The 20,347-nt window shown below is 41.5% G+C and overlaps 1 protein-coding gene across 4 annotated transcripts in view; it reads left to right on the top strand.

The window, feature by feature from the left end:
* Tbc1d8 (TBC1 domain family member 8) overlaps positions 1-20,347 on the top strand; it is a 109,607-nt gene that overhangs the window by 41,169 nt on the left and 48,091 nt on the right. For 2 of the 4 annotated variants that reach the window (XM_074050376.1, XM_074050375.1), the window contains exon 2: positions 10,416-10,571. In XM_074050376.1, the coding sequence (XP_073906477.1) occupies positions 10,416-10,571 (156 nt within the window). The remainder of the gene's footprint in view (positions 1-10,415; positions 10,572-20,347) is intronic. The other 2 variants (XM_074050377.1, XM_074050378.1) reach the window with 1 other exon arrangement.

The following is a 20,347-nucleotide window of genomic DNA, read 5'->3' as shown; positions in this document are numbered from 1 at the left end:
GTACCACAGTTTGGGTATCCATTTGTCTAAGGACATATTGATCCATTCTAGTTTGAGATCATAATGAGCAAATCTGCCATAGACATTCATGTGCACATTTTTCTGTAGACATATATTCATGTCATTTGGGCACCTAGGGGTGTGTTTGCAGGATGGTATGCTAAGACTGTGTTTAACTTTTCTGGTCCTATTGGGCCTCGTGTGTGCTAGGCACAGTGCTCTAGTACTTGAGCTACTTCTCCCAATCCAAGACTATGTTTAGTTCTAGGTTTTGGGTTTTTTTTTTTTTTTTTGGTATTAGAATTTGAACTCAGGAACTCACACTTGCTAGGCAGGTGCTCTATCACTTGGGCCACTCCTCCATCCCTCTATGTTTAGTTTTGTAGCAGCTTCCAAGCTATATTTAAAGTATTTGGACCATTTTCATTACCGTTAGCTTTAACTGCAGTCCTCTCATCCATACTTGGTGTTAGCTGTTTGGTGCTTGCCATTCTGTTAGGTGTACATTGGTGCCTTCTGTAATTCCCTGATGACTACAGATCCCAAACAACTTTTCATATGCTTCTTTGCCATCTGTACATCTTCTGTGGTGAAATGTCTGTTTAGATCTCTTGCCAATTTTTAATTAAGTTATTTGTTTTCTTACTGTTGGGTTTTAAGAATTCGTTGTACATTTTGATACAAGGCTTTTATCAGATAGTTATTTTGCAAATAGTTTTTCTCAGAGTCTTGTCTTTTGATTCTCTTAAATGTTGTTTGTAGAGAAAAATGTTTTGTGTTGAGACAGGGTCTCACTAAGAGCCCAGCCTGACCTCAATCTCAGTCTGCCTGTTCAGCCCACCAGGTGTTGGGATTATAGGTGTTGCACCAAAGCAAAACATTTGAACTTTAGAATGTAATCTCATAACCTTTTCTCTCCCATGGATCATGCTTTTGGTGTTATCTCTAAAAAGCCATCTAGGTTTAATCATAGTCAAGGTTTTCTCCTGTGTTATCTTCTAGAAGCTTATTCATTTTGTGGTTCACATTTTCCACTTGAGTCCTACCATGATGCACTGTGTGTTATTTCTTGTGAAAGTCATAAGGTCTGCTGTCTGGGTCAGTTCTTTTGCATGGGGTGTCCCATTCAGCACTGTTTGTTGAAAGACTGTTCTTTCTGCCTTTGTTCGTTGGTCAGTTGACTGAATTTGTGTGGGTTTGTTCTCTGCCATGTCCTATGCAGCCATCTTGATTTTGTAGCTTTGTAGTAAGTCTTTTCAATCATTCACGTGAGCACTCCAGATTTGTTCCTATGTACTCCATTGACTCTTCCAGGTCTTCACTTTTTCATACAAACTTTAGAGTTGATTGTCAATATGAATAAAATAGGGATTTTTAGTGGGGCTACATTGACTCTAAAGATGAAATTGAAGAACTTGATACTCAACAGTATCGAATCTTCCAACCAGTGGTCTGTTTACTTAGATATTTCTTTGATTTAATTCATCAGAGTTTTGTAGTTTTATGCACTTAGAGCATATGTGTATTTAGTTAGATTTATGCCTCACACAAGTACCCATTACTGTTAGTAATGGTGTTTATTTATTTTTTTCAAATTCCAGTTGTCCATGCTGATATATAGGAAAACAGTTGTAGTAACCGTGTATCCTACCTCTTTACAGGACTTGTTTATTAGTTCATTTAGTTTGTCCTTTTGATTCTTGAGATTTTTCCACAAAGACAAGTGTGTCACCTGTGAACCAAGTTGCATTTCTCTTTTCCCTATCTGTATCCTTTTTATTTCCTGATTTTGTTTTATTGTATAAGCTAGGACTTTCAGTATGATGTCAAATAGGACTATGTGAGCAAATTGTCCTTGCCCTATTCCTGATCTTAGAAAGATTCATGTTCAGTGTCTAATCATTAAATATAAGATAACTGGGGGGTTTTGGCAGGTATACTTTATCAAGTTAATTAAGTTCTCGGTTGCTACATACCTAAGAGGTTTTTTTTAAGTCATGAAGGTATCGGATTTTTGTCAAATGCCTTTTCCGTATCAATTGATCTAATTATGATTTTCTTTTTTAGCCTGTTGATTTGATATATTTTTTTAAAATCTTGAACCATCCTTTCATACTTAGGATAAGTCTTACTTGCTCATGGTTTATCATTCATTTTATACGTGGTTTGATTCTGTTTGATAATGTTTTGTTGAGGAGTTTTTGCATGGGAGATGCTGGTCTATACTTTCCTCTATTGGATCTGTTTGCATGTTACAGTAATGCTGGCTTTGTTACCTTCATAGAATGAACTAGAAAAGTGTTCCCTCTGCTTCGTTTTCTGGAAGAGATTGTAGAGAACCATTACCAATGTTCTGTTATGGTTTAGTAGTGTTCACTGGTGAAACCCCTGGCTGGTGGTTTCATTTCTTTAATAGATATAAGCTTGTTCAGAGCAGCCATTGTTACTCCTTGTGGTTTTGGTAGTTTTTGTTTTTGAAGGAATAGTTTCATTTCATGTAAGTTATTGAATTTGTGTGCATAGAGTTGTTTATGGTTATCCTTTTAACATTATTGTGATCATTTTAACATCATAGCAATTATTTTAACATCCAAGGGCTCAGTAGTGATAACCTCACTTTCATTGCTAATATTGGTCATTTGTATTTTTTTCCTCCTTCTTTGGTTACCCTAGCTAGAGGCTTATCAATTTTATTGATCTTTTCAAAGAAGTAACTTTAGGTTTTATTAATTTTTCTCTGTTTTTAAGTTTTCAAATTTAATGATTTTAGATCAGATTTTTCTTTTGTTTACTTTAGTATCAAATTGTTCTTTCTCTAATTTCCTAAGGTCAAAGCCATGTTTACTGATTTTAGGACTTTCTGCATGTGTCACTTGTGCATTTGATATTAAAGTTTTCCTGTAAGCCCTGCTGTTGCTGCATCCCACAAACTTTTCTAATTTGTAGCTTCTTTTTCATTTTGATCAAAATATCTCTGAATTTCTCTTGAGACATTTTATATGACTCACATATTATTTAGCATTAAATGTGTTTCACTTCTACATATTTGGGAATTTTCTAGTTCTCTTTCTGTTTATTTGCTTCTCATTTAATTCCACTGTGGTCTAAGAATATGTGTTGTATGATTTCTGTTCTTTAAATTTGTTAGGGTGTTTTATGGCCCATCTTGGTGAATGTTCCATGTGAGCTTGAGAAAAATGTGCTGTTGTTCGATAGAGTATTTTGTAAACATCAATTAAATTCAGTGGCTTGATAGTGGTTCTTTTAGGTTAACTGTGTGCTCACTAATTTTCTAAGAACTTGATTTATCAGTTATGGAAAGATAGATGCTGAGGTCCCCACTAGAATAGTAGATGTGTGTATTTCTCCTTATAGTTCTGTCAGTTTCGCCAATATATTTGATTCTCATTCTCGTTCTCTCTGTCTCTCTTTCACTCACTTACACACTTTCAATCTCTCCTTTTGGAGCTACTGGAGTTGAACTTACTAGGCTCTCTATCACTTGAGCTGTGCCCCCAGCCCTTTTTCCTTTCGTTATTTTTTTGAATAGGGTCTTGTATTTTTGGCTGGGCAATTCTCCTGTTTAAGCCTCCTGTGTAGTTGGGATGACAGGCATGCCCAGCTTATTGGTTGAGGTGGCGGTCTTACTGACTCTTCCCTCACCCCCAGGCTGACCCCATCTTGATCTCCATCTCTCAAGTAGCTGTAAGAAGGTGTTTCGGGCTGCCATCCTCTTAACATGTCAAGTATACTTTGAAAAATATATATATAATAGTTGCCCTATGGTTTACAATGTAGTTTTAAAATTAGTTTATGTTTACCTTGAAATAATATTGTACTGCTTCACATGAAATACAGGCATCTTATAACAGGGTCCCAAGCCCTCTCGCATTGTAGCAGGTACTTAGAAACTGTTTTGGCTAAAAAGGACTGACTCTTTACTTGGGTACACAGGTAACTAAAAGCAGGATAAAAGCCTGGCCTCCCTGCCTTTATTTTGCATCTGTCTCCTTTGTCTTAAAACCTTGGGTCAGACTCCTGCTTAGCTCTGCTCCAGCACTCAAGGAGTGCCATCCCATTCAAGGCTGAAGGCACAGAGAGGAGAGTGGCGGAGGCATCTGTCAGCTTTAACAGGTCCTGCTGCAGACCTGGAAAAGGTGCCTCCAGTCATTGTCCTAAACATTTAGTCACCTTGGATTCCAGGAACTGCAGAGCTTGCAGACAGATCACCCCATGATGTGATCACTCCAATGGAGCAATCATCTCATGGGGGTGATTGTCCCCTCAAGCCCTAAGGACTTCTTCAGCCCTTCAGAACCAGAACTGAGACAGTGATCAACCAGACCACTGTTTGACCAATGCTGCTTAGTTATGGAAACCTCCCCCCAACCCCAAATTCATCCTCTATTCAAATCAAAAGCTCGTGTCAGGATCTGAAGATGGGTTGAGATACTTACTTTCCATCTTTCCCAAATGACCGTTTTGAGTAAAATCCTTTCCTGCCTTTTCACATCGCTTTCTCTGGGGAGAGTATTAGAACCCCACAGAGCTGGGCCTCTGGCCTAGGACTCCAGTGACATCATCTTTTATGGCATTACTGTCATTCATTTTAATTACCTACCTGCTACATGCTAGTACTTTTTCACTAGTATCACTTCAGAAATTTCTTGTTGATCAATTAAGAATAAGAAAAATAAAGCTGGGCCCTGGTAGCTTACATTTATAATCCTAGCTACTTAAGGGGCAGTTTAAGGCCAGCCTGGTAAATGGTTTGCACATCTCGTCTCCAAAATATCAACAGCAAAATGAGCTGGAGGGGTGGCTCAACTGGTCGAGTGCCTGCCTCACAAGGGCAAAGCCTTGAGTTCAAATTCTAGCTCTACCAAAAAAACAAGAAACAAAAAGATTTTTTTTATTTTGCCTTCATTTATTTCTTCTCTGACACACTTCATTTCTTTGTATAGATCTGAATTACTGACCTGTGTCATTTTCATTCTCTCTGAAGAATTTCTGGCTGCTTAGGTCTGCTGGAAAAGAATTTCCTTAGTTTTTACTTAAGAGAGTCTTTACTTCTACTTCAATTTTGAAGAATAATTTCACTTGGTATAGGTTTTTAGGTTGGTGTTTCTTTTCTTTCAGTTCTATTTCACTCTAGTCTTATTTGCATACTTACTAATGAGAAATCTGCTGTAATTCTTGTTTTCCTGTTCCTAAACTGTCTCCCTCCCCCTCCCTCCCCCTGCCCCACACACTTTGGCTTCTTTCAAGATTTTCTCTTTGTCTTTGGTTTCTCCAAGTTGCATATTATATACCTAGGTGCCAAAAAAAATTTTTTTTAGGGGGAAGGTACTGAGGTTTGAACTCAGGGTCTCACACTTGCTTGGCAGACATGCTAACTGCTTGAACCATGCCCCAGCCCTTTCTGCTTTAGTTTTTTGGGTAGGGACTCATGTTTTTTGACCAGAGCTGACTTAGGACCACAGTCCTCCTGCCTATACCGCCTACAGACATCCACAACTCTATCATACTTGGTCAGATGTAAGCTTTTGTTTGAACATTTGTCTGCTTGGTGTTCTTTGTGGTTCTTGGTTTGTGATTTGGTGTCTGCCATTAAGTTTTGAAAAATTCTTGGCCATTGTTACTTCAAACCATTGCTTTCTGTTCTCTCTTTTTTCAGTCGTGTGTGCTTTGGAATTTTCCCTAGTTGTTGGGCGTTCTATATTTTATTCTTTCTGTGTGAGTGTGCTTTTTAGGCTGAGGAGTTTCTATTCACCTATCTCAAGCTCACTGGTTATTTTCTTTTGGTGGTACTGGGGCTTGACCTCAGGGCCTTCACCTCTAGCCACTCCACCAGCCCATCTTTGTAAAGTTTTTTTTGATATAGGGTCTCATGGAACTGTTTGTCCAGGTGACTTCAAACCGTGATCCTCCTCATCTCTGCCTCCTAAGTAGCTAGGATTACAGGTGTGAGCCACTGGCGTCCGGCTTAGCTCACTGACTCTTAACTTGACCGTGTCTGCTCTACTGATGAGCCCATCAAAAGCAATTTTCTTCTTCTTTTGGTGGTGCTGGAATTTGAACTTCAGGCTTTGTGCTTGCTAGGTAGGTACTTTACTACTTGAGCCACACCTCTCGTCTTTTTTGCTCTGGTTATTTGGAGATAGGATCTCACTTATTTTTCCAGGCTGGTTTGGTCCACAATCCTCCTATTTTATGCTTCCCCTCGTCTCTGGGATGACAGGCATGTGCCACCATGCCTGGCTTTTTCTCTTGAGATGGGTTCTCATGAATTGTTTTGCCCAGGCTGGTCTGGAACCCTGATCCTCCCGATCTCAGCCTCCTGTGTAGCTGAGGTGCTACTGTGTCCCTCTAATGGTTGAAGATGGGGCCTCATGAACTTTTTGCCTGGGCTGCTCTTCAACTGTAATCCTCCTTATCTCAGCCTTCCAAGTGCTAGGATTACAAGTGTGAGCCACCATGGCTGGCTTGTTTTTATTTTTAGCATTTCTTTTAATTCTTAGAGTTTCCACCTGTCTGCTTACATCACCTATCTGTTCTTGTTTAGCTTTTCATTAGGGCCTTTAATCCAGTATATTTTGAATTCCCTGTCTGTATGACCAAGCTCTGTAGTGTATGTGTCTCATTCTGATGTGTGCTTCATCTCTTCACAGTGTGCTTTTTCTTGTCATTGCTTTGTTAGGAGCAAGATATAATGTCATGTAATATGAGCTGAGGATGTAGACCTTTGCTGTGAGTTTTGTTTTTCTGGCTGGAACTGGGTGTGCTGTAGGTGTCAGAGGTTTCATATTTCTCAGATGTCCTTGTTTTGTTCTCCCCTTTTGTCTTTGGACTCCTTCAGGAACTTCTCAGTTAGTCTGAACCTTGTCACCCTCTGTCATTATACTTGGAGCCTTTTGGGGAGGTGGATAGATGGGAGGAGAGGGCTTCTATAATGATATCAACAAATCTCAGTCCTCAGTGGGCTGTGACCCTGGACTGTGACCCTGTGAGTTTCCTAGCCATTCCCACCTCCCTTCCTCTGAGGACAGGAAAGTCATTGGAGGTATAGGAGTTAGAGAATTCCCTCCCTCTACCTAGGAAAAGGTTCTGGAAATTTCTCACTTGGAGAGTAGGACTTTGTTTTTGAGAATTCTCTAAGGCTATTGCACAATGGTTACTCTTCCCTCCCCCAACCTTGTGGGGTTTCTGGTGTTGAAGCCCATGCAGATTTGGGGTTCCCTTAAAACTGCAGCCTTCAGAACTCTCTTACCATCATGCTGGTTCACACTTAGCCCCCAGCAGTCTGTCAGTGTCACCATTCAAGTGTCCCTATGGCATCAGCACCAGGGAAGGTGACCGTGGCATTCATTCTGGATTTTTTCAGGTCTCTCTAGATTGTGGGGTTGTGGTTTGACCTGTGACCTCAATTTTCTGATGAGTCCAAGAAAAGTCCCTGCTTTTCTCAGTCTGCTCAGCTTTCTTTTTGTTGTATGGATGGAAAGTATGACTTCCAAGTATTTTGCATGTTAGAGCTAGCACTGTAAGTCCTGTGTGGCTTTTTGATTGTCGCCCTCCCCACCTTCCCCCCAGTAAAATGGGCTGAGTTGACATGGACATCCGACCTTTCAAAAGCACCTGAATCTTGTAGAGAGGAACCACTGTTCTTTCCAGTGGAAAACCCCAGCTCCTGCATGTGGCTTCCCTGAGTTGCTGCACACCTTCCCTGATTCCTGTTTCAGTGTCTCTATAGTCCTTCTGGGTTTTCTTGGGACTGGGGCTGTAGCTCAGTGGTCAAGCACTTGCCTAGCCTGCATAAGGCCCTGGATTTGACCTCCAGTACTGCCAAAAAAACCAAACCCCAAACCACAGTAAAGTGTGGGTTCTGTCATAGATCTTAGTTGGAGGTACTATGGGTGTGGGGAGGGGATGCGTGGGAGCCTTCAGCTCCTTTCTGATCTTCATCAGCTTCTCCATTGCTGTTCCCCATCTCTGCTGGACAAACATGTTGTTTTGTCAACCTTTTACAAGCAGACCTTAAACTCCCACCCCCAACCTGGTATTTGGAATCTATCTCAGCTGCCACTTGGCTTCTGTGTTAAATGACAGCCTCTTTATCCAGCATACAGCTTTCCTGCTCCTTTAGTTATCTGGAACTTGAGAGCAAACCAGGAAGAAGGCAATAATTCTTAGTAGCAAAGAACTGAGTGTCATAAAAGCCATGTACCTTTTCCTCCTTCTTAAGTGGGGCAAATCAAGGTTAATTACAACGGGAGAAAGAATGACTGTAGTATAGATGCCAGGCCACCACTGTCATAATCAAGTGATCAGGCAAAGATTACCAAGACTGGAACAAATCAAAATTGCCTGCCACCTGATAGCGAGTGTCCCTTTTGTGATTCTTATCAAAGACAGACAACCTGAATCTAAATGTGATAGAATATCAGCTTGCACGCCCGCATGAGCTTGTCCTAGAAACCTAACTGAGGGTGACGGGAGATGCAGAAAAGACAACAGACAGAAGAAAAAACATGCATAAAGCTGGGTCCAGGTAGGCTGGGCGCGCTGATGGAGACACACCAGCTCTCTCCACCTCCAGTGAGTTTATTATATGCAGAGGCATTTCTCGGGGGAGGGGGCGTGACACTCTGATCCTCAGGAACAGGAGGAACCTGTGAAAGCTTCTCTCCAAACGTAAACATTAAAGGAAAAAACAGCTGTACTGTATCTTGCCCACTTCTGCAGCTAAGGCTGTGCCAATCAAGTGTGCACTTTTACTGTGCATAACTATACATTTTCTCTTCTGTGGCTTGGGGCGGTGCCAAACTCAAACACGCAGCTTGTTCAGTACACCTGTCGGCTCCCCACAACATCAGACATATTAAAGGTGTGGGATGAACTGCAAAAGAACTGACCTGTGATCTTCAAAAGTGTCAAGGTCAGAAAGTCAAAGATGTCTCCAGACCCCACAGATCAAAGAGGTGCAACACCTAAATGCAGTGTGTGATTCTGAACCAGATCCATTATAGAGAAAGAACAGTATAGATGGTTACTTCTGATGGTTGGAGTTAGGATTTTTTCTTGTCTCTATAATGGGGCAAAAGCTATCTGCATTCAATAGAAAGTTGGAACTTGGGATTCGGGTCTTTCCCAGAATATGCAGTAACACCCTCTTGTGACACAGGGGAGTGACAGTGAGCTCCCTCCCATTGGTCATGCAAGGAAATGACTCATACTGTACAGTGTGGTATGCTGTTGAGGTAGGACGTTTGTTAGTTTTGGGGGGTGTATTCAGTCTATGCATTTTCAACTTACGATGAGTTTATGAGGATGAAACCCCTTGTATTGGGATGTTTGGCAACCTAAGAATGGGATCTGAGGACGAGACAGTGGGAATTTATCAGTAAGTTTTCTACTTCTGATGATTGTGCTGTGGGTGGGTAGAGGATGTCCTTGTTTGTACAAACATACACTGTTGTATCTGGGGATGATGGGTGTTAGGCCAGTAACTTACTCCCTCACGGTTCAACTTTTCTTTATCTAATACCCATATTACTTGCTCAGGCAACTTGAGGCCCTTACTTTCCAATTTGGTAACGAGTATATGTGAACGGAGGTGAGTGGCTGAATCTTCTCAGCGATTCTGGTTGCAGCCCAGGGAGGACTCAGAAGAAGCAGATGTGTTGTTGCTGCCATGAACTCAGGGTGCCTTCCGTACAGCAGAACACCAGTCCTTTCCTCATGTTCTCTCCTTTACAGTCTGTGAAGGGCTTTGATACGTTTTGTTACTTGCTTCTCACAGTACCTTTCTGGAGGAGGTGGAGGTTAGTTTTTGCATATTTGAGATGAAGATCATGATGGTAAGGTAATGAAGGGAAGCACGTGGTACTTTTTATGGGCAGGGAAATAGCCTACGCACTTCCCCAGTGGTGGCTGTGTTAACTCATTCTCACAGTTATCCTTACGTGGTAGTACACTGTGGTTATTTTCTTGATGAATGAGAAAACCAGCACCCAGAGAAGTTAAGTAACTTGCTAAAGTCCCATGGCTTGAAAATTATGGGGCTGGGGTTCAACTCAGGCAATCCTGACTCCAGAGATGCTGCTTTTATTTACTGGGTCATGCTGACTTAACTGGGTCAGGTGATGACTCCAAGCCCCTTGTGCACTTACTCACTGATTTAAAGAATCAGTGTTGGATGCCTACAAACACCAGCTGCTGGGGAAATGGGTACAAGGCAGCTGGGGCCCCTGACCTCCTGGAGCTCAGACTCTTGTGAGTTGAGTGAAAGAAGTGAATCGAGGTTTGTCACTGACCACGCTGCCTCATGTGCATGGGAGCAAGCATCCGCGTGTCGCCTGCCCAACCTGGTTTGTCCCTGGGCTCACAGGTGCACTTTCTTCTCTTTCTCTTCACAGGCCGCCTGGTAGGTGCTCTGGATGCAGTACTGGATTCCAATGCACGGATTGCCCCATTTCGAATTCTGCTTCAGGTTCCTGGATCCCAGGTTTATTCTCCCATAGCATGTGGTGAGTTACTGAATGGATCAGACGTTTACTGGGCCATAGCCACTGGTGAGTCTTGTTTCAGCTGGAATGTTCCAGACCTTACAGTCTATGCATGCTGAGTGTCTGCATATCAGTGAAGCTTGAAGGTAACTCATTAGAACCTTGTCTGCTTAGGAGCTTTCTTTACTCTTTCACCTCCTCCTCCTCTGTCACCTCCTCCTCCATGGCTCTGTCTGTCTTTTTAACCATCCAAAACACATGAAGGCTATGAGCTTGGGCATGCCCAGCTTTTGAGTGGTGTGTTTTGGGGTGCTCATGCCTTGTTGAGTGTGAATTGAACTACTCTCTTTTTAATCTTGGGTCTCACTTAGGTGTGCTCCCGGGTGTTCACATGCTGTAGTGACACGAGAGCAAAGTTTGAGGGCTAGGTCTGACTTGGGCAGACTTCACTTGTTCTGTGTTTGCACCAAGAGAAGGAGTCATTTGACTGCTGGGCACTGAGGAGACGTGGAAATCACACGCATCTCCTCTTGAGGCTGCTGTTTCTACTGCACGTGCCACCTGGTGTTCAGGTGCCTCCGGGCCTGGGTACTGTCACATCCTAAGAAGCCCCTTCTCTTATAAACCAAACCAAATGTCTCTTTTTTCCTATGCAAGTACTAAGTGCCCCCTTCTAGAAATTTTAAAAAAAGGAAAATTATCTGTAAGCTTTTATTCAGTGCTAATCTTCTAACTTCTGATATGCATACATCCATAGAGGTTTTCAGTTTTTTCTTTTGAACACTTTATTAAGTTCTATAAACTTTCCTTGTTACCTCCCATTCACTAGCACCATTGGGCTTTTCCCCTGGAAGAGGACAAAAAGTACTGTCCAGTCCTAACCACTGTTAACATTTCTGCATGCTTTTTGTCTGGTTGGTTTTGCTTTATAATTCAGGTAAATCATTCTGTATTTGTGTAAAACTGTAAAAACTGATGTATGCTCAATATGAAGAAATCTACATTGAAAAGTATTTAGAAGAAAATATCTGTCACCTCAAATCCTAGCCATTCAAAGCAACCTCGAGTTACACGAGGTGAACATTCTTCTAGAAAACTTTCTAGGAAGTCACTGGCCTAAGGATAAAGGACTTCTATAAAATGTAACTCGTCTGACAAGGCTATCTTACAATAGAAATATTAAGTTTGCTTGCCTTCAATAGAAGGAAAAAACTGAAACCAAAAAATGTTAAACTTCAAATACATGTTTCTTTAACACATGAGAGAGTATTTTTTCTAAAAGGTTCATGTCAGGTTAAGGAAAGAGATCTTTGAAAACATTACAGGATTAGAATTGTGGGTTTTGAAAAACACTGTTTCAACTCTTGTCATTATTCACTGAAAGTCCTCCCTATGTGGACAAGGGTGCTAACATTCTTATTCTCCTTTGTTAATTTTTAGAAAGTTCTTAATTTTACATTGGATTTTCCATTCTGTCCTGTGACTATATTTTCTGTTATTGTTTGGCTCAGTTCTTTGCATTGATTCAATTGTTTCTACTTGGGTATGGCTTTCCTACTCCAGAATATTTTATTTTGGTTTATCTCTTAACTGGCAGGATTTCTGTTCTTTTTTGAGTAATGTCTCATGAGGCTCTTGTTCTCTGAATGTTTTCACACTTGGAAATGTGAAACCCTTGCTTTTAGGCTTGTGATCTCTTGGCTGGGTATGATAGTCCTAGGCTATCTAGAGCTTGGTGGCTGATTCTCCAGGGTCTTCCCTGTATTACTTGATACAGAAAATCTCAGGCTGATCTGATTTTCTACTTTCTACTGTGAATGATATGCTGTCTGCACAGGTAACTCTGACTTTGTCTCTAAGGTTTATTAACTTCATGAGAATCCATTACTACCTTGAGCACAATGTCTTTAAGATGATATGTTCTCATAACCTGAAAATTGTTTTATTTAATCATTGCAGGAAATTTTCTTTTGTCACTTTGCATATGAATTGTATTGTTAACTCATTTTACTTCCTATTTATTGGATTCTTGACTTGAAAGACTTTTTATGTTGGCTAGCTGTTGTGGGCATTTAATTCCTATTTGTTTTTCTTTAATCTGTACTCTTCACTCTGTTCATAACTCTTGAATTAATCAGTCAGTATATTGTATACTTTGCTGGTTTATACTTATTGGCTGGCTTTGTCACCATATTGTTTTGATTCTCATTTCACTACTTCAGGTCTCCATTCACTTCATCATCTTACCTGTGAGTTTCTGTTTTGTTGACTTCACTTTCTTACTTGGTTGCTTTGGATGCATTTGGGAGAATTTCCTTTTCTTCATGGAGTGTTCCATTGTCTTTTAGGATGGAGTGTCTGTCTTCAGGTTGTTTTGTTCTCATCTGCTTATTTCTGTTGCTGTTCAGTGTTTGTGTGATGACTCTGCTGTTCTTCCTTACCTGGCTTATTCTGGTATTACTGATGTTATATTGGCATCAACATGGTGTTACTTTTTCACTTACATTTTGGGGGAGGACTGACATGGCTACTGGGCTAGACATGGGGGTTAGGAAATGGGATCGTTTTCTTTCCTCACACATCTCCTGGGTCCACTCATCCTTGTGCAAAAGAATTATTTTCCCTGTGGATACAGAACTTTTGATGTGCGTATTTGGATTTTTGTCTCCTAGGTTAGCTTCTGGGGGACTGACAGGGTGAGGATTAGCCCACATGTATTTATTCACCATATTATGCAGTTCTTACTGGCCACACTGCGTCCAACCTAGGCTGTGGCTCGACTGACTTCTCACATCTTTTATTAGCAGCTTAATTTGGTTCTGATTTTTCAGTACTTTAAAACAGTCAAACATCTGTTCACTTCAACTTTTCCAGACACTTTTCAATCCCCCAGTTAACTGATTTGAAATGTTTGGTGCCTGCTATGTGCCAGGCACCTGCTTGGTGTTGGGGATTCTGCAGTGACTTTGTGAGGGGCAGTCTCCCTCTACCAAGCCCTACAGGGCTGTGGGGAATATAGATAGCAATGAGGAAATGAAGGGTGCAGATGAAGAGCAGGCTAGAAAAACCAGAGAGGATAGATAGCACCACTGAAGAAAGAGCATATATGAGGAACAGCTGCACTGAATGGATGAGTGTTTGCAAGGCCTTTTACATATTTTGCCAAATTGCCTGCCACAGAGTTTGCATCAGCTTCCCCAGCTACCACTCCAGCAAGGCAGCAATCCTAAGCAGGTGAAATTCCCAGACCCTCTTTCTGTTGAGCTAAGTTCTACGTCTTACAGTTTGCACTTGGTTAGATTTTTGCCTTGGGCCTGACATAGGTTGGGTTTGCTTTATTTTCTGCTGTCATCTTGTCTACAGAAGACCCCCTGAGAAGCTCAATACTCTTTTCAATGTGCTTTTCTTGGATTAGGGAAGAAAGAATTGTGAGCATATTTCAGTCTTGGGCCCGTGGTACTCATTGATCTATTGGGGCCTCTGCTGGCAGTTGTTGGGTGTCTTGTGCTGTATTACTGACTTGACACACTTATTATTTCATTATGTCTTCAGCACTGAGAAAGTATCCCTGCCCAAGGTTTCAAGTCTCAGATAAAACACAAACAAGAACTATAGGAGAGGGCTGGGTAGAACAGCACAAGGGTAGGAACAGGAACAGTGGCCTGCGAGAATGATCTTTCTCTTCACTTGAATTTGGCAGTTGCACGGCAGGACAGAGAGACAGCTGAGCTTTTGAGGGTAAGTTTTTTCTTTATCAGTAGAGGTGGGAGAGATGATTTCCTGGGTGGGCTACATTATTATTTGGCAAAAGATCTATGGATGACTGTGGTTTGCAAGAGAAACAGGTTGTTATTCCTTTAACTCAACATGGACAAGAGTCCCAAGGCTTTATGAAAATGAGTGGCTTGAGAGAACAGGTGAGTTGTTGGAGAGGTTGTGGACAGAGGAGTGAGACCAGTCCTTCAGAGTAGAGTTCAGCTGTCCCCTCTTCCTGACATCTTGTCAGCTGCTTTCTGCATCCCAGTTACCACTGTCATTTGTTTCTTACCTGCTTTCTTCATGGAAATAAAAGGTGGCTGAGCGTTGTGCTGCCTGCTGACCTTCCAATGCTCAGGATAGCACTGAGCAAGGTCCTGGCTGAGCAAATGAGCAGGACAATATGGGAAAGAAGGGGACCGAGGCTCCCCAGTGAAAATTTTCATACATAAGGACAGGAGAGGTGATGCAGGTCCACGTGGCCCCAGGTTTAGGATTTCTCAATCGTACAATGTTGCAAAAGAGCAGCGGTGTAACCATTCCAATTTTCATTTTCAGTGTAGCACAGTAGTCCGTAAACTACATGATATACTCAACACTTGATAAACAGGGCTTGTCTTGGATGAGTTTGCCCAGTCATTACAGGTTGATGTATCTGTCCTGAGCACCTTTAAGACAGGTGGGCTAAGCAGTGATGGTCAGTGGATTAAGTGTGTTGCATGCATTTTTGACTTATAGTAGCCTCAAGTCACAAGTTCGGGACATCAACCCACAAGTTGAAGAGACTCTGTAATTACAAATGAGACCTTGGGCCCTTTCTGATAAGCCAGGGCAGGACTATTCCAGGGCAGGTTGTAGGCTTCCTCATAACTATTGAGAGTCAGAACTGCAAGATAAGATCATGTTTCTTTAAAAAAGTTTTTTATTTTTGGGCTGGAAGTGTGATTCATGTGGTGTAGAATGCCTGCTTAGCAAGTGTGAAGCCCTAAATTTAAACTCTAGTACCATAAAAACAAAAAAGATTAAAAATGTTTTATTATTGTAAAATATCCATAATAAAATTTACTATTTTGGCCTTTTCTTTCTTTCTCCGCCTCCTCCCTACCCCTTTCCTCTTTCCTCTCCTCTCCTCTCTTCTTTGGTGCTATGGAGAGAACCTGGGGCCCTGCCTATGCTAAACCAGCATTGTACTCTGAGCTACACTCCCAGCCATGTCTTAACCATTGTTACGTGTGCGCCTTAGTTGAATTACGTGCCTTTACAATATCATACATCCAACATAAAACTCTTTGCACCTTCCTAAATTGAAACCCTGCACCTGTTAAACAGCTATTCCTCATTCCCCTCTCCCCACACATCCCAGGAAAGCACCATTCTACTTTCTGACTCTGAATTTGGTCTGGGTACCTCATATTAGTGGAAGTATACAGTATCCATCCTTTTGTGACTGGCTGCTTTTGCTTAGCATGATGTCGTCAAGGTTCATCCATGTTGCAACATGTTTGCTTGCTTTTTGGAGTCACATACTTCAGAGTGATCCACAATAGTGACATGGTGAATGGACCTGGTGAATGGCTCTGAGGAGCTAATCCCTAGTCAGCTGGGGTAGGGAAGAGAAGGTGGAGATGGACAGAGACCCACTGAATGGATGCTTAAGCCCTGGAGGAATGGGATAAATGGAATTTGCTATCATTTCTGTGTCTGGTGGTCTCCTTCCTGCACTTGAGAAGTCTAGGCCATGCTGGGCTACACTGTAGCTGATCTTATTCCCATGTGAGATGAAGCTTTGTTGTGGCCTTCTGGTAGGTGGTTCTCAAAGCCTTTGCTGTGTTCTTGACACACACACCTTATTGTTTACCATGCCCTGCTCACAGGTGTACCGTTGTCCTTACCTGAGTTCCAGGAAACAGAAAAAAACATGCACAAGAACTGCAGGACATTGAGTTATCTGCCTGGAATCATTCTGACAATTGATTTGCTTTCATAGTAATGTGACTCCCTTTTGCTATGGATTAAGGCCTGGGGGACAGTCATTTCTGGTTCCTAAAAGAGGACTTTGTTGGTGGCAGAGCTGAGGTTTGAACTCAGGGCCTTGCCAGGCATTTGACCACATGCCTTCAGCCCTTTTTGCTTTAGTTGTTTTTGAATAGTCTTGCATTTTTGCTCAGACTGGCCTGAACTATAATCCTTTTATTTTACACCTCCCACAGTAGCTGGAATAACAGGTATGTGCCATCAGACTGGCCTTGAACTGCAATCCTCACAATGTCCACCTCCTGAGTAGTTGAGGTTATAGGTGTGAGCCACCATGCTCGGCCAAAACAAGTGAATTTGTTAGAGGTATACTTAGAGGAAGTTAGGGTGGGTGTCTCTAAGGAACATGGCTGAGGGGTCAGAAGCTCTGTGAGAAACTTGTCACACTTAGTACAGAAGTACTTTTAGTAAAATGCATGTCTTTACAGACTTTTGAGTTTGGACTTCTGGCCACTCAAGTAGTTTGGCTGTGTTTACAGCAGTGAAGTACAGAATTTTCCTGTAATTAACAAGACCTGTCCCCTGGGATTGAGTGCAATGCAGGACAGTGGAACAATAGAATAAAGGAAGAGCAGGGAAAGTCAGGAGCCCACCTTCCATGGATCAGTATTGGATGATTGGGTAGAGTTGGGCATGCTCCTGGATGGGCAGGGGTAAGCCTGCATCTTAGGAGCCAGTAGGTTTGTATAGTCATCCTTGAGACTTGTGGGTGCCACACCCACAGATTCAGCTGACCATGGACCAAAAATACTCAGAAAAAAATTGCAGGATTGGAGGTGTTGCTCATGCAGTGGAGTGCTTGCTTTGCAAGTGTAAAGCTCTGAGTTCAAATCCTACCCAAGTCCTTCCCATAAAAAAATTGTGTCTCTACTGAATATGTATGACTTTTCTTATTGTTATTCCCCCAAACAATGTGGTATAGTAACTATTTACATATCATTTACATTGTATTAGGTATTATAAAGCATCTAGAGCTGATTTAAAGTAGAAGGGAGCATGTGCACAGGTTCTGTGTAAATACTGCACCATTTTATATAAAGGGCCTAAGCATCCTTGGATTCTAGTATCTTTCAGGGACTCCTGGAACCAGTCATTCACAGGTACTGAGGAACAGCTAGAGTCTGAAAAATTTAGCTAATAGTTTAGATTTGGAAAATGAAAAAAGAAATCCTTTTGAAATTTCAAAGATCATTAAGGGAAACTGAGATATTTTTGCTAATTAAAACATGTTGTATGTTTTTAAAAATTGAGGATCACAGGAGTTAATGTTTTCCAGTATAAAAAACCTTCCCTTTCTCCTACTTGCCTTACTCATTCCTTTCAACCGCTTGTAGGAGGTGCAGTCACCTGACTTTATAGAGGGACAACTTGAGGTGCAGGGGCTCAGTCACTTGCCAGGGTCACACCAGGTGCCAGGGACTGTGCTGAGGTATAGCTTCAGGCTCTGACAGAATGTACTTTCTGAGTGTTCTCTGTGACGCACGGTCTCTTATCCGTGCCCTTGACCATGGTCCATGTTTTAGTTTCTTGTATTCTGCATTACTGCTTGCTTTGTCTTTGGAGAGAGAATTTTATTAAAGGAGGAAATGTTCCTGGGTGGATCAGATTAGTCTCTTCCTGAACTTCGTGCCAGGGTGGCAAAGGACGTGCCAACTAGATCTTTGCTCTAAGCACTGGGTGCTTCAAGAAACATCCAGGAGGGAACCCAGAAGGAGAAAAGTTATGTCCCTATACTGAGGTCAGGCATTGGGAGTTGTCACACTTGTTTTCAGTTGCTCGGCATTTCCTTAGAACAACACTAGCTGGAATTTTCCACGTGGGTTCACCTTCGGTAAATGGCTGAAGGGTGCCAGCTGATACTTTTTTTTTCTATCATAGAGTTACTGTTGCAGGCTCTTATTTTTATTTTTAAGTAATTTTGCTTATGAACAAATAATGACATTTGCTGAAGGTATTCTTCCTTCTGTGAGGGGTTGTTGTTTATAGGTATTAAAAAGCAGGTAAGTCCAGCCCTTACCTGTAGTACATCCTGAGGTCCAAAGTGATGTTCAAAATAGCTTTAGAGCTGGATGTGGTGGTACATGTCTGTTGTCCTGACTACTTGGGCGGCCGAGGCGGGAGGATCACTTGAACTTCATGAGTTTGAGACTAGCAGAAAAGGCAGTATGAGACAGAAACCCTGTGGACTCGCTTCTGCCTGGGAGGGCTTCTCCTCCCAGCTTCAGTGGGCAAGTCCTCGTACTGCAGTGCCTCGCACCCCAGCTGTCCCAGAGGGCTCATTTTAGAGTGGCTGTTTCTCTGGCTTTTACAACACATGCTACAACCTAATACATCTAAATTGTCTGGGGGTGGGAGTGATCCTGCTTTTAAAACTACAGGTTGAGTGTCCCTTATCCCAGATGCTTGGGACTAAAAGTGTTTTGGATTTCATACTATTTGGAGGGGTCGAATTATTTGCATATACATAAGAGATATTTGGGGGACGGAACCCACATGTAAGCATGAAATTAGTTTTTTCACACATACCTTGTATACGTAGCCCAAAGGTAATACACAATATTTTTAAATAATTTTGTGTGTGAAACTAAGTTTCATGGTGTAGAATTTTCCACTGTGGCATCATGTCACTGCTCATATAGTTTCAGATTTTGGAGGGTTTTGGATTTGGGGGATTAGGGATGCTTAACCTGTAATAATAAAGAAATAATAGGTGGGGTTATATACCCCTATTTTTGCCTTCTTTTGCTAAGAAGGGGTTTATAAGTTTTTTGTTATAAAGATTTTCAAACAGTTCAAAGTCACAAGGATGGTGTGATGAAATCCTGTACTGATCACTCAGATGCAACAGAATGGAGGTTTTACTCATCTTGATTTTTCTAAGCCTTTTTTTCTACTCTGAAGTATTTTAAAGCAAATGCTAGAAATTATTATACATCACCCCTGGAAATTTGAGTAAATGTCTCTGAAAAGGATGGCCATTCTGACATCACTACAGTGTCATCATTAAACTAAAAATTAATTGTGGTCCATTGGGTCTGGATGGTTATAATTTGTCGCCAAGAATTACACTTCACATTTAGCTGTTGTATCTCTTAATCCCTTTTGATCAAGAAAGAGTCCATCTCACCTCCCCCACCTCCCTTCTTTTCACATCATGGACTTAATGAAGAAGTTGGCCCCATTTTTCTGAAGGGTGTCATACCTTCCTTCTTAAAGGTAACATCTAGCTCCGTGCTCTGATTTTCATATTTCTTAAAAACTGGAAACTTGCAAAGGTTGACTTACACTAAGGGCCTTCAGAGATGAGGGATCCACTTGAGACTGGAGTAGATCTCTCATAACAAGGTTAGTTACTGCGAGGGCAGGTTGTTATAAAGTGGGTTTGCCTTCCTTAGCTCCTCTCTTGCTTCCCCTCCTTGTTTACTCTCACCAAGTGATACCATCTGCTGTAGCATGATGCACTATGAGGCCCTTTCTAGATTGAGCCACTTGGTCTTGGACTTTCAGCTGCTCAATCTTTGAGCTAAGTAAACCCTTATAAATGCCTCAGCCTAAGTTATTTTGCTACAGCAACACAAAATAAACCAAGATGAGCACTCCCTTGCTTTTTGGCCAGGAAGGTGTTAAATGGTCATCTTAGACATTTCCTCCTTTCTCTCTGGGATCAGCCATTCCTCCAAGTTGCCTGGCTCCTTGTAGTGGGGAAATGGTATTTAGGGATTACAGTCTGGGTTAGTTGTCATTGCTTCTAAGACTAAGTAAGAGTAAATCTAAGAAGTATGTACAATGAAACAAAGTCATAGATTCATACTTAACTCTTCCAACTCAACTGTGAAACTATACTATTATAACTTAACTTTGGTTTAATGTTTTCATATCAAAATTTTGATTTCTAACAGTAGTCACATAATTATTTATGTTTGTCACATAATTCTCTACTTGTCCAGCTATATTCAGCCTTAGAATCTATTTAACCAGGAGTGTAGTCAAAAAATTATTTCAAATAGTTATTTTTTCTGTGTAATTATTTCAGTAACCTGATAAATTTTATC

The sequence above is a fragment of the Castor canadensis genome, chromosome 12 (assembly GCF_047511655.1).
Source record: "Castor canadensis chromosome 12, mCasCan1.hap1v2, whole genome shotgun sequence".
Lineage (NCBI taxonomy): Eukaryota > Metazoa > Chordata > Mammalia > Rodentia > Castoridae > Castor > Castor canadensis.
Note: the sequence above shows the minus strand (reverse complement) of the source record. Positions and strands in the feature narration are given on the sequence as shown.